An 18,312-nucleotide genomic window follows, 5' to 3' on the forward strand; every position below is an offset into this window, starting at 1 on the left:
AAGAAAATATCGAAGGGTAATACTGAGGCAGAATAAGAGATAATTATATAGCAGAAATACTGGCTTAAACATACATTACACGAAATAAATCAAGGAGCAACATAGGATATAAATAATGATATGATGATAAAAAGTATTACATGTAATGGCAAACACAGGAGTTGAGAATGTCTGCGACGAAGTGATAAACACTTCTTGAGCGCTGCCTTATCGAACGCATAATTCAGGATATCCACAATACCATATGTGTTGACAGACCGTCTTGAAAACATTTCGGCCTCACTTTCAGTATTTCTAAGACATTACATGACACATTTGTTTTCCCAACACTACAATTTGACCCCAGAAAATATCTGTAGTTTTGCTTCGTTTTATCCAGTTTTAGTTCAACGTTGCAATGGAATGACAATACTGAGGTTTTCTTCAGATGATGATGATGGAAATCAATTCAAAATCTTTGTAAGTTTACTATAATTTTGAGGCACTGAAACAGTCGAAGCATTTTACACTGTTCCGTGACTGTTTGGAGTAACCTCACTTTTAACCCGTAGTTTTGTCTAATGTTTGTTTTCCTTTTCTGCAAATATTGTTTCATCGGTTGTTTGTTTGTTTGTTTGTATGGTGTTTTTACGTTGCATAACCAGTGGTTATTCAGCAACGGGACCAACGGCTTTACGTGACTTCCGGACCACGTCGAGCGTGAACTTCTATCACCAGAAATGCACATCTCTTACCCCTCAGTGGAATGCCCGAGAATCAAACTCGCGGCCACTGAGGTAGCACGCCAACATCATACCGACCACGCCACTGAGGCGCTTTTCATCGGTTGTTTTTTGCGATGAAAACACGAAATTTAGGCTGTCAAGCCAAGCACTGGGGCACTTTTGGGCCATTCAGCTCCTAAGACAGTGAAAAGAGGGAGTTAGAGAGGTTGGACAGCAAGATAATGAGATTCAGATCAGAAGAAGTGCAAGGAGCTAAAGGTGGAACTTAGACCAGGGGCTCCCAAATCAGGGGTAGGGACCCCAAGTGGGGTCGGAATGCTCATTATTTGGGGTCACAGACATGTTATAGGGTCGCTGAGGTACCCCCCCCCCGGGGAATGAGTGTACAAAACATCAAATGAAGGGGACGAGGCATCATGTTAAATTCAATGTTTGGTCGAGTAACAGTTACTAAGATTCACATCACCCGTGCATCTGATGTCTAGGCCAGTCCCTTACGACGCTCCAGATTGGCTGTTGATAAGCCAATCACGGGGCTGGAAACTCTCAGTCTCTCTCGAGAGTTCACATAGGAAGGATGTATGTTCCACCTCTCCTGAGGGATACTTTTGAAAGACGTATCCCTCAGGAGAGGTGGAACATACATCCTGCCTATGTGAACTCCCTAGAGAGACTGACAGTTTCCAGCCCTGTGATTGGCTTATCAACAGCCAATCAGGAGCGTCATAAGGGACTGGCCTAGACATCAGATGCACGGGTGATGTGAATCTACCATAGTACTAGTCTCACTGAGAGATGAAAATAAATTAAATGATAAATAATAATTGTTTTTAAGTATATACATAATATTATATATATATATATATATATATATATATATATATATATAATATATATATATAAGAGAGAGAGAGAGAGAGAGAGGAGAGAGAGAGAGAGAAGAGAGAGAGAGAGAACTTTTAAATAAGTATTCCTTCCCAGAGCTTTGTTAAACAATTCGTGCAAACGAAGAAGAGAATTTTAGGAGACGGTATTAGTGAGTAAGGGTGGGGCGAGGGGATTAGTGAGTAAGGGTGGGGTCAGAGTGCGGGGAGTAAGGGAGGGGGTTGGAGTAAGGGAGTAGGGGGTTGGCGGGGGTGTGTGTGGATGTTGGCAATGCTCTATTGATTAATTTATATCGAACTGAAGTTACCAAGCATGTTGCGGAGTGGTGACGGGAGAGGTCACCGTGATAAGGCAGTGGTCACAATACCTGAAAAGTGAAGAAGTATCGTGCGAACAGTTGGGTGGATAAGATTTGAAATAATGGTCGAAAATAAGGAAGGACGGTGTGACGCTCAAGAATGTGTTGGGTGATGAATAATATGCTCCAACCTGTTGATAGCAGAGGAGATAATGGCGTTTGAAGTCTCCTATTTAGAATAGAACGGAATACAAAACTTAGGCCAAAGTTCCAACGATGGAACCTATGAGGTCATTCAGCGCTGGAAGGGAAATAGTGCGTAAAAAGGTTTTGAATGTGTAACAGGAGGAAAACCTCAAAGCAGTTGCGCTAAGTAACAATTGTTATGAGAGGGTGGAAAGTGAAATGGTACAACGAGGATACAGGCTCGTAACCAGTTTTTTTTTTTTTTATTATTATAGAGGGGTTCTTTTTTCCCAAAACTGGACCTTTTCTTCTATAAATGTCATTGCATATATAGGTATATGTCATATTCCCTCCTATCACTCTTGTATTTCCTACTACTAAAGAATGATGTTAATGTTTAGTAACACAATTTAAAAAAAAGTCCTGCCAAAAAAAAAACAAGAGATTGTTATATTATTTTGTAAGTACAGTTCAATGAAAAGGATAGTCACAAAAAATATGGATTGCCAGAAATTTTGGGCCGACCAACCGCCCTCGATACAAGTCTGGGATATGAATGGAGGTGCATTAAAGAGAATGAGAGAGGTTGCAGCTAGTGGCCTAAGGGACGCCGCGAAGAACCTAGGTAAATACGTCATGCGGTACACCAAAGGTTCTACCCCTCTTCAGGGATCCCCCATTTAGAGAGAAAATCAGCATGTGGATGAGGAGACAGCACGGGACTAGTGGCAAGAATTGAAGAAAGAACAAGAGAAGAGAGAAGCGAACTCTCAAGAATCTAGTGTAAAATGCAGAGGCAGTGAATAAAAGTAGCAGTTTAAACGGGAATATCCTGACCCTGATGACATCCCAGGGGTATGAAATTCATACGTTCCAAATCTAATTAGCGATGAGCAGGTTGCTACACACTTAAAAACAAGAAGATAACAGAGAGGGAAAGGATAAGCTGGAATTAACCTTTGTGGGAGCAAGGGTATATAATAAGAGTCAGGAGCAAAAGGGAAAAAAAAAATCAAAGTTCGGAAGATCGGATGTAGTAGATAATGAACACCCAGTAACTCGATTTCCAACGGGCTAAAACTAGAAGGTAACATGACGGACCAAGTATAGCTACAGGTTGAAATTGTGGCATCCAGAAAAGAATTAGCGTTAACATATACATTAATGTCCCACTGGGAAGCAACAACGTTTTTTCTGGACCAGAATTATACCATATCAGCCGGAATCACTATCAGATCTTAAAATCAGCAGCACTTAAGATATATACAGTGTTATTTAGAAAACGCTTATACATACTTCCCTCTGTAACAGTGACATGTAACTTTGTAACATATTACATTTTACGATCACGATCATCATTGACATGTACGTTAATTACACGAATGTTTTCTGGTCTCTTCTGTATTTCATAGCAATATCAATGTATGGGCTAACATATGTTTCCCGCATAAATTTATGGTTCCCGTTCTCACTTCGTACAATCGTGTGAGGTGTTATTTATGTACCTATTACTTAACAGAACACAGTACAGTTTTCTGCAAAGATAGTAAAATAATAAGACTAACTAACTCAGGGTTTCTGCGTCAATAGTGATTTTTCTTTGACAATGTCGGTAGCATCTCCCACTTCCACGTAAGCAAGCTTGCTTTGTTTAGCAATGACTAATTACTTACAATACCTTCAATTATTAAATAAAATGCCATGAATTATCTTTGAATTTGAATTGTAAGAACATGGCCATAAAAATTTTATTTTTCTATTTCTACTGAAAACTGTAACTCAGAAACCAAAGTTATCTCCTATTTTCAGTTCGAGTTTGTTTATACAAGTCCATAAATCCAAAATAGTAACTCGTTCATATCAATTTTGAATGAAATTTCTTCTCTCGGGGCATCATTACATTCAGTAAGCTGCACAAGTCATGCGCTGTTCTTGACATGAATATCATGACACGCCGAAATTACCTTATGATGTCAGTGCACTCATTCTACTATATGTTTACATATTATGACTCTATCATCTCTTGTCTCGCGATATATCAGTTACTGGTGTACTCGTTATAATATCAAATTTAGAAGTAATCAGCATAAAAATGGCCTTAGGAAACGTCATATCAATTAACGTATTCAACAGTTATATTCGAAGATAACTGGGATACGATAACTTCACTTCACGATCTCATAAGCCGATTTCCTTTGGCTTCCTGCAAGGCGCTCATTTAGTCACACGAGAAGAATAGTTTCCCGTTTTCTACGTCTTCTTTGAGGGCTAATACCCCATCGTTATTATTCCTTTCAAAAAGATGTTTACAGTTTCAAACGTCACGCCTGAGAAATCGGCCACTTTTCCACAAGGTACCCTTCAAAGCCGATGAGGCTACAATCTATAAGCTAGGCATACTAAAACTTAGGTGGTATATGACCATAAAGCTCTGGCTAATTATAGATCCTTTGTGTTGATTTAATTTCGGATTCAGTTTTCCACCCAGGTTCGCATTTATCATCTATCTGTTCCAGATAAAGTAAATGAACCTTCTGGGTAATCGCTTGGCATTTTCAAGGTGATGGTAAATCATGCTTCTTCCTTAGGTAACTGATTAAGTACGTTGGTGTTGCTGTCTTATTCGATAGACCAGTTGTCTGTACAAGAACACCAGAAACTGCTACTCAGATGAATTAAAAACAAATTTTGAAATCATTTGTATGATAAACAAGCATTTGGATGATTGTACTTAAGTGAGAGTGGGAGCCCCACGAATTCAGATCTAGACAAGTTAGTGCTTTTCGCATGGCAATTTGTCGACATTTTTCTTGAAGAATCCAGTTTTCTGTGGCTTTCCATGAGTCCACCAACCACCCTCTTCTGCAACGTCCCATACCCTGTTATCCTTCCGCCTCTCCCAAGGAACCGGAGGTTTCCTAGGCAAGGATAGAAAAGTCCCATAAGGTACAGGCACTGTGAAAGTCGTATAAAATAATCTCCTGTACTTCTCTGCACTCTCGGACAGTCGAGGCGTTGCAACAGGAGAGATCATTGCCATGCGTCTATGTTGATCAAAGAACCTTATAGAGGCCTGTACGCTCGTCAACGGCGAAGGGCAATTTTCTTTGGAAAATCTACTACGATGACACAATGCCAATGCATGTTCTCCGTCTCTTACTGTTTTGGAGTGATTTCGAAATGTTATGATGCATTCATTTAAGATGGCCATCTGGTCCAGTACTTTTCCTTCAATCATGAGTTCAAGTGTATGACCGTTCTTGTTCATGCCCTCACCATTGTAACGGGAGCAGTCTGTGAGAACAAAATGGCCTTTTGAGGTAATGTACCAAGGGCCTCCTTCTTGCCACGGGTCATAGAGCGGCAAGACCTTCGAGTAGTCTCTATTTGTTATCAGTATACGGCTGACAGTGTGCTTGGGAGTTGTTTCCATTTCGACAAGGTAGAAGTTCTTCCAGCGGTGCATAAGAAAATCTGTTGAAACACCAAACTGAACATTTCCATACCAGTCATGCATTTCCTCATTGCCTTGATTGCGTGGAGGCTCCGTGCCAAACCACAAAACCATCAGGTTTTTACAAGGATGGTTTGATTTTGATTTTTCCAGAAAGGACCTGTTGAGAGTGCTCTTCGAGTAGATGGGCTTAGGCTGTAGTATTTGATCCAAACAAGCATGAAGCGCGTCCTGGACGTGAATAGTTCTCACTATCTGCTGGAACGGCCGATAAGAAGAAGCACTGGGAGCAACTGGTCTTCCATGGTGTGGTCTCCAAAGCACCTTCGGGTTTGGACCTTTCTTCTCGAAGAGTAAGTCGTCCATTGGATAGCTCTGAAAAGATGAGAAGTTACTAGTATGGGGTTATGCGTTATACCAGTCGAGTTGTACCTTGCGAGGGAAAATAACAAGACCATTATCAAATATAATCAGAGTGGTCCTTTACTCGGCTTTATCCGGTAAATGTGAAATAACGAGTGATTGGTCCTTCATCTGAAAATTGAATATGTTAATGAGAAATAATGTATATGCAAATATTGCTATGCGCTTCCCGATTTTGTAGTGCAGTGGTTTCACTCACTCTCTCTCTTTCTCTCGTGCACACGCATCCGTCATATTTGTCTGAGAATGCTCTCTCTCTCTCTCTCTATCTAGCGATTTCTATAATTCATATAAAATCAAGAGACAGAGGAAAACTTGTCAAGATCCCTTAGAGAGAGAGAGAGAGAGAGAGAGAGAGAGAGAGAGAGAGAGAGAGAGTATTCTTAGGCGCTCTCTATAAATTCAAGTCAATATAGAATTTAGGCCAAGCACTTGGACCTATGAGGTCATTCAGCACTGGCAGAGAAATTGATAGTCGAAAGGTCTGAATGGGGTGTAACAGGAGGGATACATTGCAGTTGTTCCAGAAAAAAATCTTATTTTTATTACAGGTTTATTATTAATAAAAATGAAAAATTTGTCTTTAAAGGGCCGTTCACACTAGGAAACATTGTTTATAAACAGTTTGCAACGTCCCATACCCTGTTTTCCTTCCGCCTCTCCCAATGAAACGGAGGATCCCATAAGGAACAGGCACTGTGAATCTCGTATAAACTGTTTGCAAGCAATGTTTCATAGTGTGGACAGGCCTTAACGTGCAGAATAAAACATTTCCTCTAAAACAGTTTCCATCAGCATTTTGAACTCGATATAGATATTCTTATTTGATTTCTTTTGATCCCTATCACTCCACTGATATGGCTCAAAAGAGCACTGCGGCTCATAGAGTGCGCTTCTCGTGTCATATCTGTCCCTCTTAAGCGGCGCCTGAGACTTGAACTGTGGCCGCTCTTTCCAGTCCTTACACCGGCACTTCCACATTCTTCCAATTTTCAAGTCCAAACCATCGGAATAACGACAAATGTCGCAACACATGCAGCTTCATGGAACACAAATAAGATATCCTTTGTCCACTGGACCGCCGAAAACACATTATCCGCTGGACCACGGAAAACACAAAGCTTTCAGAACATAATCTGTAACGCTACGCCGTCCCATATACACACACTGGAAAATAGCGCCTCAGCGGCGTGGTTGGTATGGTATTAGCGTTCTTTCTCGGTGGTCGCGGGTTCAATTCTCGGCCATTCTATTGAGGAGTGAGAGATGTGTATTTCTGGTGATAGAAGTTCACTCTCGACGTGGTTCGGAAGTCACGTAAAGCCGTTGGTCCCGTTGCTGAATAACCACTCGTTCCATGCAACGTAAAAGCACCAAACAAACAAACAAACAAACACTGGAACAACATCTGCTGACCACACAGTTCTCTTGCACTACCATGTGGCTGATTTTTATGTGGAAACCATTTCAAGTAATCTATCGATAATCTGGATTAACGGAAAAAATTTAAGATGTCTTAGTTTTACCAGACCACCGAGCCGATTACAGCTCTTCCAGGGCTGGCCCGAAGTTTTAGATATTTTTACGTGGCTAGGAATCAATTGGTCACCTAACAACGGGACCTACAGCTTATTGTGGGATCCGAACCACATTATATCGAGAAATTAATTTCTATCTCCGGAAATCAATTCCTCCGATTCCGCGTTGGCCGAGCCGGGAATCGAACTTCGGACCACCGGATTGGTAGCAGAGCAGCAAAATGTGTGTGAAACACCGTGTTTACATCGTGTCTAAAGCAGCTTCATATTGAGAACAGTCCCAAAAAGTGACCACGGTAAACATGATGACCATTTTCTTTTAATCACGGAAGCGTTACTTGTATACTACATGTCTTCACATCTACTTGCGGTATTTCAACAATGTTGACGAAACCATTTAGGCTTTTGTTTTATAGTCGACTTTTATGTGACTATCCACACATATAATAACAGTACGCAAGAGAACCTTTCATCACTTATGATGTATTTTCATCTCGTATATAATGTTGAAATTCACAGCAAAGTAATAAAAAAAAATTGATACACTAATTTTGTAATTGATGAAGGCAACAGGCTGAGCTTTTCATAAATTGTCTTCCCTTTGTGAAGACACGATGTCTCCCCGGATGGACTTTGAGACATCCTAATCCTTGTAACTCCTCAACCAAAAGGAAAGCAGTGTGCAGGTGTGTATCGCTACACATACACAAACACACACTGCGGGGTTTCAACTGCGTTTCTGCCCGGATTTTGTGAAAACAGAAAAAAAAAAGTCAAATACAGTAAAAATACGAATGAGAATAGTGTAAAAAAAAAAAAAAAAAAAAAAAAAAGTTTATTGTGTAAGTGCGTTATAGACTAACTTTTGAATACGAATTGTTCTCTCTTGGCTTCAGCCTTGATTATTTTAATAAGTTACAATGCAATATTTTTTAATAAAATGGAGATAAAAAGTAAAAAAGCTCTTAACAAATTCAAACGCCCGCCTACATCTCTCCATCCATCCAACCAACACGCTGGCGCCCGCTCCCCCCTGGGAAACTTCCTCCCTGGCCACCCTCTTTCCCAAACAACCTTTCCCTGGCAGTGTCTGCCTGTAAATAGTCTAACTACCTACCACCCCTCTCCCATGGCAACTATAGTAGATTCACATCAACCGTGCATTTGACGTCTGGACCAGTCCCTTACGACGCTCCTGCTTGGCTGTTGATAAGCCAATCGCAGGGCTGGAATCTCTCTGTCTCTCTCGAGAGTTCACATAGGAGGGATGTATGTTCCACCTCTCCTGAAAGAAGTATCCCTCAGGAAAGGTGGAACACACATCCTCCCCATGTGAACTCTCGAGAGAGACTGAGAGATTCCAGCCCTGTGATTGGCTTATCAACAGCAAATCAGGAACGCTCCTGATTGGCTGTTGATAAACCAATCGCAGGGCTGGAATCTTAGTCTCTCGAGAGAGTTCACATAGGCAGGATGTATGTTCCACCTCACCTGAAAGACGTATCCCTCAGGAGAGGTGGAACACATCCTCCCCATGTGAACTCTCGAGAGAGAGACAGAGATTCCAGCCCTGTGATTGGCTTATCAACAGCAAATCAAGAGCGTCGTAAGGGACTGGCCTGGACATCAAATGCACGGTTGATGTGAATCAACTATAGCCATCCGACCCTCTCCCTTGGTGACTTTTCCTGGTCCTTCCACCCACATCAAGTCTTTTTCGCATGCCCGGGGAATAAACCAACAAACTATACTTTTATTGTGGTGTTTGGGGGTAGGAAAGCCCTATGAAAGAGCCTAAAAAGGTCTGAAAAAAAAAGAAAAAAAAGTTTCCCGTTGAGTTAAAGATACAGGAGTTTTTGGATTGGATATATATGATTTATCTGTTACAATGACAACGTAAAAAATTTAAAATGTGCATGTTAAACAGTACAGAACAATTATTTCAAATAGAATGTAGCGTATTTATTTTAATTTTCGTCGGTGAAACAACACTGTTTTACCGTAGATTTTATCACCCGGCCCGAGTAAGCTGGAGATCGGATCACGCCTTGTTTGGTCTCAGTATGAGCGCAGGCAGTTACCAATATTTCGTTGGACCACGCAGTGTTGCCAGTCATCGGAGAGCGGTTTTCCTAAATCTTCCGAATAACGTCGAGTACTTGATAATCAAGAGATTACTATACCTTGGTTAGAAACTTCTAACTTGCACTTTCTTCCTGTAGGAGATGATATAGCACCAAGAAGATAAGTCGTATTTTATTCAATATTCATCTATTACATTTGCATCAGATAAAATAATAATTACACAAGGTTAATAGGAATGTAACATGACCATAACGTAATTGCACTTATATCCTTCCACTCACTGGTGACCAATTTTGAGGTACACAACTCACCACCAAAGGCAAAAGTTGTGATTGATCGTGTTACCCACCACAGAGATTTATGAAGATACCTCCACAAATTCTCTGACCAGGGGCATACAGTGTTGCTTATATGCTGTTAGATAACAAAATGGACGCTAGCAATAAGGGCATGAAGTGTTTTGTTTGGAAGATCATAGCAAATCAAAAATCTCTCTCGATACTACATAGTTCATTTCTAATAAGTTCAATTTGTGTTATCACAATATGGGTGATCTGTGAATCAGAGTAATTTGGTATATGCAGCTGTTAAAACATGTGAAATTAATTAAAATGTTAATTATGAGACGGATTGAGACCTGTGGTTCTACCTTGATAATCTACCTCTATAATCGCACTTCACTTAACCAACATTAGGTAATCGGCACTGAAATAACTTGTAAATGTTCCAAGTTTGAAATACAACATTCAAACCTTGCAGGTTAAAATCAAATATCGTAAGATATTCGACGACTGTAATTAACCCCCAAGGGCCAGTACTAAACACGGCGAAATACATTGGGGAACCGTCCCCCCCCCCCCCCCCCCCCCTATCCCTTGTGGATGTCGTATCCGCGGTTACGTTTCTTGCAGGGTAGTTCTAAAGAATAGTTCCGCATGGACTGCAAGGAACGTAACCGCGGATACGACATCCATTAGGGATTGGGGCGTCCAATGTATTTCGCCGTGTTTAGTACTGGCCCTTGGGGGTTAATTACAGTCGTCCGAATAAATATTACTTTAAATTCTTGTTCATTAAGTAAAATAACGTAGGAAAACGTCAACTGCCATAGTCTACTTTACTGCGGAATGAGGGCTTAGAATTACCCGGACATTTAAAAGGAATAGCATCAGATTTCTTTCACTGGGCGTTTCCTTTCTTTGCCCATGAAGAATAATATAAGGGACAACCAGATGCAATTCCACTGGAAATCATTTTGATTTGTTGCAATCCTATCAAGTTCGGCAACAGTAACATATAATTTTGGGCAAAATTTCTCGAATGACTTCTTTGTTGAATCAAACCTGATGGCTGTGAAGAATGCAAACCATTTTGTGGAATAACACGCGACCAGTCTCCGGCTTTTTGCTGCATTGTTCCCACAGGAAGCTGTTGAGGCAAATTGAATTTATCTATGCACAGAACACGTTGAAAGTTTTCAAGGTAAGATATAATTGGACTCTTTGGTTGTGGGGGAATTGCCAAACTAGTAACTGAATCGTGTTGGTGACGCTGTCCATGGGACAGAGTACAGAGCTTCAAGTACTTTGCAGCTTTCACAGAGAGCTTGGGATACGCCACGGAAGAGACCTGGCCTATGCAGTGGTGCTCATCAAAGAACTGTCGAGCTGCAGCAGAGCAGCCAATTGGTGATGGGCACTTTAGCTTCCTGAGACGACTTTGGTGGCATTTTGAAACCTCCTTCGAGCTGAAGGATGATGCAGAGTGATTTCTAAAAGACAACATACATACATCTAAAATGGCCTTCCGGCCACATTCAGTAACCTCTATCATGAACTCGAGGACGTGACCCTTTTCGTTGGAGCCTTCATTATTATAACGTGAGCAATCATTCAATACATAGTGGCCATCAGAATCAACATACCAAGGTCCTCCTTTCTTCCACGGATTATAAGGTGGCAATACTTCAGAATAATTGGTGTTTGTGACCAGCAGGTGGCTAGTTGTGTACCTGGTTTTTGTTTCCATTTCTACTAGGTAATAATACTTCCAGCATTTGAGAAGTATCTCGGCAGACGTTGCGAACTGCACGTTTCCGTACCAGTCATGGTCGTCTTCATTGTCAAGGTCTCGAAGATTCTGCGTCCCGAACCAAAGAACTTTGATGTCCCTGCAAGGGTGGCGGGTGTCCTTCAGCTTGGAGTTGTTGATAATACTGCTGGCGAGAATGGGTCTTGGCTGCATCTCCTGATGCGAGCAAATTTGAATGGCATCCGGAACATGAACTGTTCGCACTATTTGGTGGAAGGGTTGATACGAAGAGTCTCCGAGTGCAATTGATCTCCTGTTACCTGGCCTCCAGTAAGTCCTCCGTTTAAGTCCGTTGCTTACAAAGAGCAGTTCATCACGTACGTTGTCCTGTGGAAGAAAACACCAAAATGTGAGAGAAGCATTTGAAGGATGAGCGATATTATGCCATTTAAACATTTCTCTTATGGCTGGGATGCCAAACATCTGTCTCTTCACTCTGAAATCTAATAGACGGCTGTAGCTAATGGTGGTGACGTTTGCATACTTATATATTTAAAGAAACAAACTCAGTAAAATTTATATTCTGTCAAAAATAGCTTTATAAATGGTAAATTGCAAGTTCGTTCACTTAACGCACTAGAGATGTTTCCAGCTCTCATTACGTTGCTTTATTCATACAAAATTTTCTAGATCAAGTTTGTTTTCATACAGATGACTGAAACTAGTGCACAGCTTGGATAGGGATATTGCCAGTATAAATAAAAAAAAAGAGAGAGAGAGAACGAGAGAGGGGATGAGAGGATCCGAGATGGGGAGAAGGGAGGGGGGGGGGGCGGGGCAAAAAAAAAAAAAAAAAAAAAAACAGAGAGAGAAGGAGAGGAGGGGGGGAGAGAGACGACGAGAGAGAGAGAGGAGAGAGAAGGAGAGAGAGAGATTATGAATAGAAGAGACATTTTGTAACATGTCATGCAGCTCTTTGGTCGGTATTCACGGTTAATAAGTAAATATTGCCAATATCTACGTATATTATCACTGGAACCGCATGATCTAGTGGTTGTGATTCTCATCCCACCAGTAAATAGGACGATATACATATACATATACATATATATATATATATATATATATATATATATATATGAAAACTTTAGGTACGTCGTTAAGTACTAATGCATCTGTTCACCCCGGCTGTGAATGAAGTACCTGGTAGCCAGTCAACTCAGGTGGGTCGCTACTAGGGATGGGGATTTGGTATAAAAAAAAAAAAGCAACGCGTAATGGTCAAGAACTTGCCAATGACGACTGGTTAATTATGAGGTGTAGACCACCAAGTCTTAATTTGGTTCAGGCAAAAATGCATCTTGATAATCGCATGACCTCAAAACAGGAAGGTACATATTGTCGGAATATATATTTCCCTGCGACTGGGAGGATCCCCTCCAAAGATGGTGTAGGACTATATATATATTATATAGCCAGGTCTCAAGGGTGAAATCAACAAACATCTAAGTGAAGGTCCAGCAAGATCGGGGGGGTGGGGGGGGGGGGGGGGGGGGGGGGGGTTATAATTCTATTATAAAACTAAATTTGTTGTTCAAACTTAATAAAAAATGAAAAAAAAAAAAAACGACCCTGATCTAACTGGACCTTTCCCGCTTAGATAGTTGGGATTCTTAACCTTTTTATTACCACGCCCCCTCTAATAGTTGCTCCTTTTCACGGTCCCCCCCACGGTCCCCCCCCCCCCCCCCTTGGCATCTATGAGTAAATTTTTTTCCCTCCCATGATAACAAAAAGAGAGAGAGAGAGTAGAGAGAAGAGAAGAGAAGAGACGAGAGAGAGAGAGAGAGAGAAGGGGTGGGGTTTCGAGCGATAGGAAGGAAGGTCAATAATTACGAAACCTAGTCAGCCCAACGAGCCTAACTAGAGTAGTAGACTCTGGGAAAGTAACGTTATAAGGCGACAATACTTTTGCTTTTTATCATAAACTTCTGAATATTATTTCCTACTCCTGTTAAGAGAATGACGAATATAATTAGTTTTTATTGTTTTTCTTAGGGCTCGCGCCTCCCCTGGAAATTGCTGACAACCACCTAGGGTGGCGCGTGCCTCGAGGTTAAGAACCACAGTAAGGTTTAGTTATTATTTTTTTTTCGTCTTTAAGGCCACAGGCTATAAGTCCTACACCATCCCAGACAGAGGGAAAAATTCCGACAAATATCGACACTAAATAAATGAATTAAATCTTCTCTGTGCGACAATACAATTCTTTTGCCAAGGAGAAACGCATCTCTACATCTGTATCATATATTAAAAAAAAACTCAAGATAAAAATTAATAATAATAATAAATCAAAAAGGATAAATTTTAAAGAATTGCATTTTGCATAAATGAAATATCTCCATCTGGGGCCCTCAGAGAAAAAGCCAGGGAAGGCCACAAATATCAATCTTGATTTTGAATTAAAACATCGCCCAACAGCAGGGGTTCTCAAACTTTATAACTCCTCGACCCCCTTATGAAGTTTCAAATTTTCTATCGACCCCCTAGACTAGCATTTAATATTAAAAATAGACAAAAACAATGTCAGAATCAATTTGACTAGTATTAGTTTAGTACTTGACATTCAGTTCGCTAAAAAAGTAACACCTAGTAAGAAAATATCTTTGGAATTTTAGATATACGAGTATATGTAACTTAATTCTCCGACACGTTAGTTATTCAACGACCCCCTTTTGACCCCCTGCTCAGTTATTCATAGACCCCTTGGATGATCCTATTGACCACTGGGGGTCGATAACGACCACTTTGAGAACACCTGCTCTACAGCGATGCACCAATTTCAGTCAACCTTCTGATGACATTTCCTTCATTTGTCTTGTCAATATGATAAAAGGTTAAAAAAAGAACAAAATAAAAAAAATACAGGAAGGAACATTAAACAAGAGAATTTCCAATAAAACATGAAAGCGCGATAATCAGGCAAGAATCAAAGCAAGACACTAAGACGAAAAAAAAAAAATCGATAACAACTGCAGCTAGCTGAAGTACAGGGTTTCACAAAAACTGAAGCTAGCTGAAGGACAGGGTTTCACAAAATGAATGCAGACTGTGAGAGTGCAAAAATGGTTTCAATGAAAGCGACATGATAATGAAAAAAAAGAAAAAAGCAATAATAAGCTTGGAATTAAGAAAGTTTACCGAGACTTCACGAAATTCAAAATTATCTTTATTTAAAAAATGATTCTATCAAATCGCAAAGTTTTTACTTTAATTTTGGTAAAACATCTAAAACATAATGTAAAAACACTTTCAATGCAGATTATAAATCAAGATTTATTGTATAATCCCTTATTCATGAAGCTAATTATATATGCAGAGGATATTTACAGTAATATCACAATAACGAAATGAAAAGTTTCAAACTCAAATCACAAATGAATTTCGTCATACAGAACGATGTAAAAATAAAAAATAAAATTTCTTAAAATGACCAACATCGTTTTCCAGTTCAGGTATCCTAAATTAATGTCGTTTAAATGAAATGAAGGCAAATGAAATCAACTTCTTAGAATACACATGCACACTATACATTACATCTGATATGATTGCCTAATGTTAAAGGAGTCTTAAAGGAGTCTTTTAAAACAAGTGGTAGAAATGCCACTATACAAATTTTGTGCTAAGCGACGATCCAGTGCCTAATAACGATACTCCAGTTTCAAAATTCTTTACAATATGAATGGAGGTCAGTCAAGGATTAATCACGGTTTCTTCAAGGTAATAATAACATCTCCCTTCAAAGCAGCTTCCAAGCAAATATAGATAGGTGATAACTACATAAAATATCTCATGAAGGAAAGAATGGCGTTACAAAGCACAGATGAATAACACAACTTGGCATTCAACGTCACAGAACAATGCCGAACAAAGAAAAACAGCAGAACACAATGATATAGGCAACCGCATATTTTGAGCAAATTACCACGAGTCAACTCATAGAATCATGTCATCTTAACAGGTATATGTACATATACTGTTTGCAAGTTACTTTGAAAGTTCCATGGCATTCGTCAATGATGATTTCTATTGTGACGCTGATGTTGTTGAGGAGTTGGCCAGCCTGGTACATAGAAGTCATCCTGTAGTTGGTTTTGCGACCAAAACCACATCATAACATCACGGCAATAGGAATCAAGAGACAACCACCATGAGTGTATGACTTGCATCTGCATCTGTTGCTCCTCTTCGGCTCTCGACCTGGAAGGGGCATTCGGTGGGTGCTGCCGCAGTCGTGTATTGTTGTTGTCACTCTGAGTGAGTTCCCATTCTCTGTTTCTATTCCTGTGTTCCTGGAAACCTTCGGCATTCACAGAACCAGTCTGATCAACACTCATTTGCTGCTGATATCTGTTTCCCCTTACACCCCCTGGTGTTCTCATGGTTCCACGTGTTTGTTGCATTACCAATTGTGAGAAGCTCTGGACTGACCCTACAAGTCCTTGATACTGGAGATTTAAGAAATTGCTGATTTGAATCGTAGGCTCTCTCGGTATTGGACGAGGATGAAAATTTGGGGCAAAATGTTGTCGATCAGATAGGACAACTGACTGACCAGGATGAGGAGCATTATCTTCCACACCATAATAACATCGGAGATAATATTCAGCATCTCCTGATAGTCTAGGTGTGGAAATTGGATAGACACTGCACATTCTTTCATGCTGAAGAAAATACATTTGAGAGGCCGTAACTCTAGTCACTGGAAAGGGACATTCCATTTTCTTGAACTGTGTTCGATGGCACCTCAAAGGAAGCCTCGTGTCGAAAGCTTGGGAGTGCTCCCTGAAGGAAATACTGCATTCGTTCAAAATACCCAATTTCCCTCGTGGAGTAACCTCTATCATAAATTCTACATTGTGCCCGTTTCTATTAAAACCTTCATTGTTGTAACGGGAGCAGTCAGTTAAGAAGTGGTGATGGCCCTGTGAATTAACGTACCACGGGCCTCCCTCATGACGTGGATTGTAAATTGGAAGCACAGCAGAGTAATCCGTGTTTGTTACAAGCACACGTGTCGTAGTATGTGTTTTAGCTGTCATAAGCTCCACCAGAAAGCAAAATTTCCACTTGCTTAGTAAAATATCAACAGGAGCAGCAAATTGTATGTTTCCATACCAGTCATGCGTATCACTCTCACTTGTAGGTTGAGTGCCAAACCAGAGAACCTTTAGTCGTCTGCAAGGATGATCAGTATTTCCTATAGTGCGTTTGTTTAAACAGCTGTGAGTATCAATTGGCTTAGGCTCCATTCCTCGTTCCTGGCAGATTTGCAAGGCTTCATCTACATGGACTGTTCTCACTATATTATCAAATGGTTGATAAATGTGGTTGGGGAGTACAATTGATCTACCATTTTTAGGTCTCCAGAAGAACTTACTCTTAGGTCCCTTTGTTTTAAAAAGCAATTCGTCCATTATCTTGTAACCTGCAAGAGGAAGAAGATTTGTAACGTTCCGATACAGTCAGGGAGTAATGCGAACACGAATTTCCATCGTCTACCTTTTGCAAAGTAAGAGTTCAAAGCTAAAACAAAGATGATGCAAAACCCTACAAGATTCTAAAGTCATGTGAGAGCAAATCTACTACGGTCTTACTAAATTTAAGGAACTGGACTACAACTAGTCGAGAAACTTTCATTGTATTGGTCACTTAGTTATAAAAAGATATTCAGGTGGTAATTAAGGAATTTTGTATTGTAAGACTACCAGTAATCGTAATGTCAATAGAACTGACAGCAAAAACTGCTCAAGAAAAGCTGAGAGATCCAAATGGAATGCACATAACTGTATTCAATAACATATTTTAAATTAAAACCCTTGAAGACAGCCACTAAGCAAACAACACTCTTGAAAACTTAATTTCCTGTCAGATATAACCAGATCTTGTACAAAGTAAGACTAACTTATGAATAAAACGTTAGATACAAATTACCACTATGTAATGTATCCTTAAAAGCCTTTTCGCGTACAAGAGGGACTACACGTAAATTGTGCAAAGTGATATCCTGATCACAGCAGAACATACAGAACAGAAGAGATTAGGAGTTTTAATGATGCAACCGTGAAAATACAGTGGTTCTGTAGAGGGTGGCAAACGGGAAAAATTAAGGGATGTTGCGTGAATAACGTAATCGATAGGTTTGCCATTGTAAACATTAGGAACATAGAATTTTAGTTGACAGTTTTCATAAATAGAAGTAGAAGAGGAATGCACTGGATGCCTTCTGTCGCATATCAAAGCTGGCAGATGAAATAAAAAGCTATTGTGCCTGTAGACATCAGCTGGAAGAAGGCAGAATGCCAGGATGGATAATGGTACACAAAAGTGTGAATTTTGAAACAAGCACACCATGGCAGCGAAGCACAGTATTTACTGGAAATTTAAAACATGTGACGTTCAATTCTGCATTTCTGAAAGCAGATCATTCCACAACTCTCATATAAGACGATCCAGGTGTTAGAAGCTGATGTGATGTGCGAGGCAGAGTGCAGCTTGATACTGGAGAAGAAGAAATATAGTGAAGCAACAGGTGAGTGAAAGCAAATGTGAAAAATGTAAAAATACTGAAGAATCTTAGTTTTGTTTTCTTACCTGGATACAAATGATTAGAACCATCCACAAAAT

At 40.1% G+C, this 18,312-nt stretch overlaps 1 protein-coding gene across 10 annotated transcripts in view; it reads right to left on the reverse strand.

Moving 5' to 3' along the window:
• Nucleotides 1–2,526: 2,526 nt before the first annotated feature.
• LOC135222643 (uncharacterized) overlaps nt 2,527–18,312 on the reverse strand; it is a 33,062-nt gene continuing 17,276 nt past the window's right edge. For 5 of the 10 annotated variants that reach the window (XM_064260774.1, XM_064260778.1, XM_064260777.1 and 2 more), the window contains exons 2-3: nt 15,677–17,113; nt 11,874–12,012 (exon numbers count right to left, since the gene is read on the reverse strand). In XM_064260774.1, the coding sequence (XP_064116844.1) occupies nt 15,699–17,102 (1,404 nt within the window). In that variant the 5' untranslated portion in view covers nt 17,103–17,113 and the 3' untranslated portion in view covers nt 11,874–12,012; nt 15,677–15,698. Of the gene's footprint in view, nt 5,924–10,513; nt 12,013–15,676; nt 17,114–18,312 lie in introns of those variants that run through there. The other 5 variants (XM_064260782.1, XM_064260780.1, XM_064260783.1 and 2 more) reach the window with 2 other exon arrangements.

This window comes from Macrobrachium nipponense, chromosome 8, assembly GCF_015104395.2.
Source record: "Macrobrachium nipponense isolate FS-2020 chromosome 8, ASM1510439v2, whole genome shotgun sequence".
NCBI lineage: Eukaryota > Metazoa > Arthropoda > Malacostraca > Decapoda > Palaemonidae > Macrobrachium > Macrobrachium nipponense.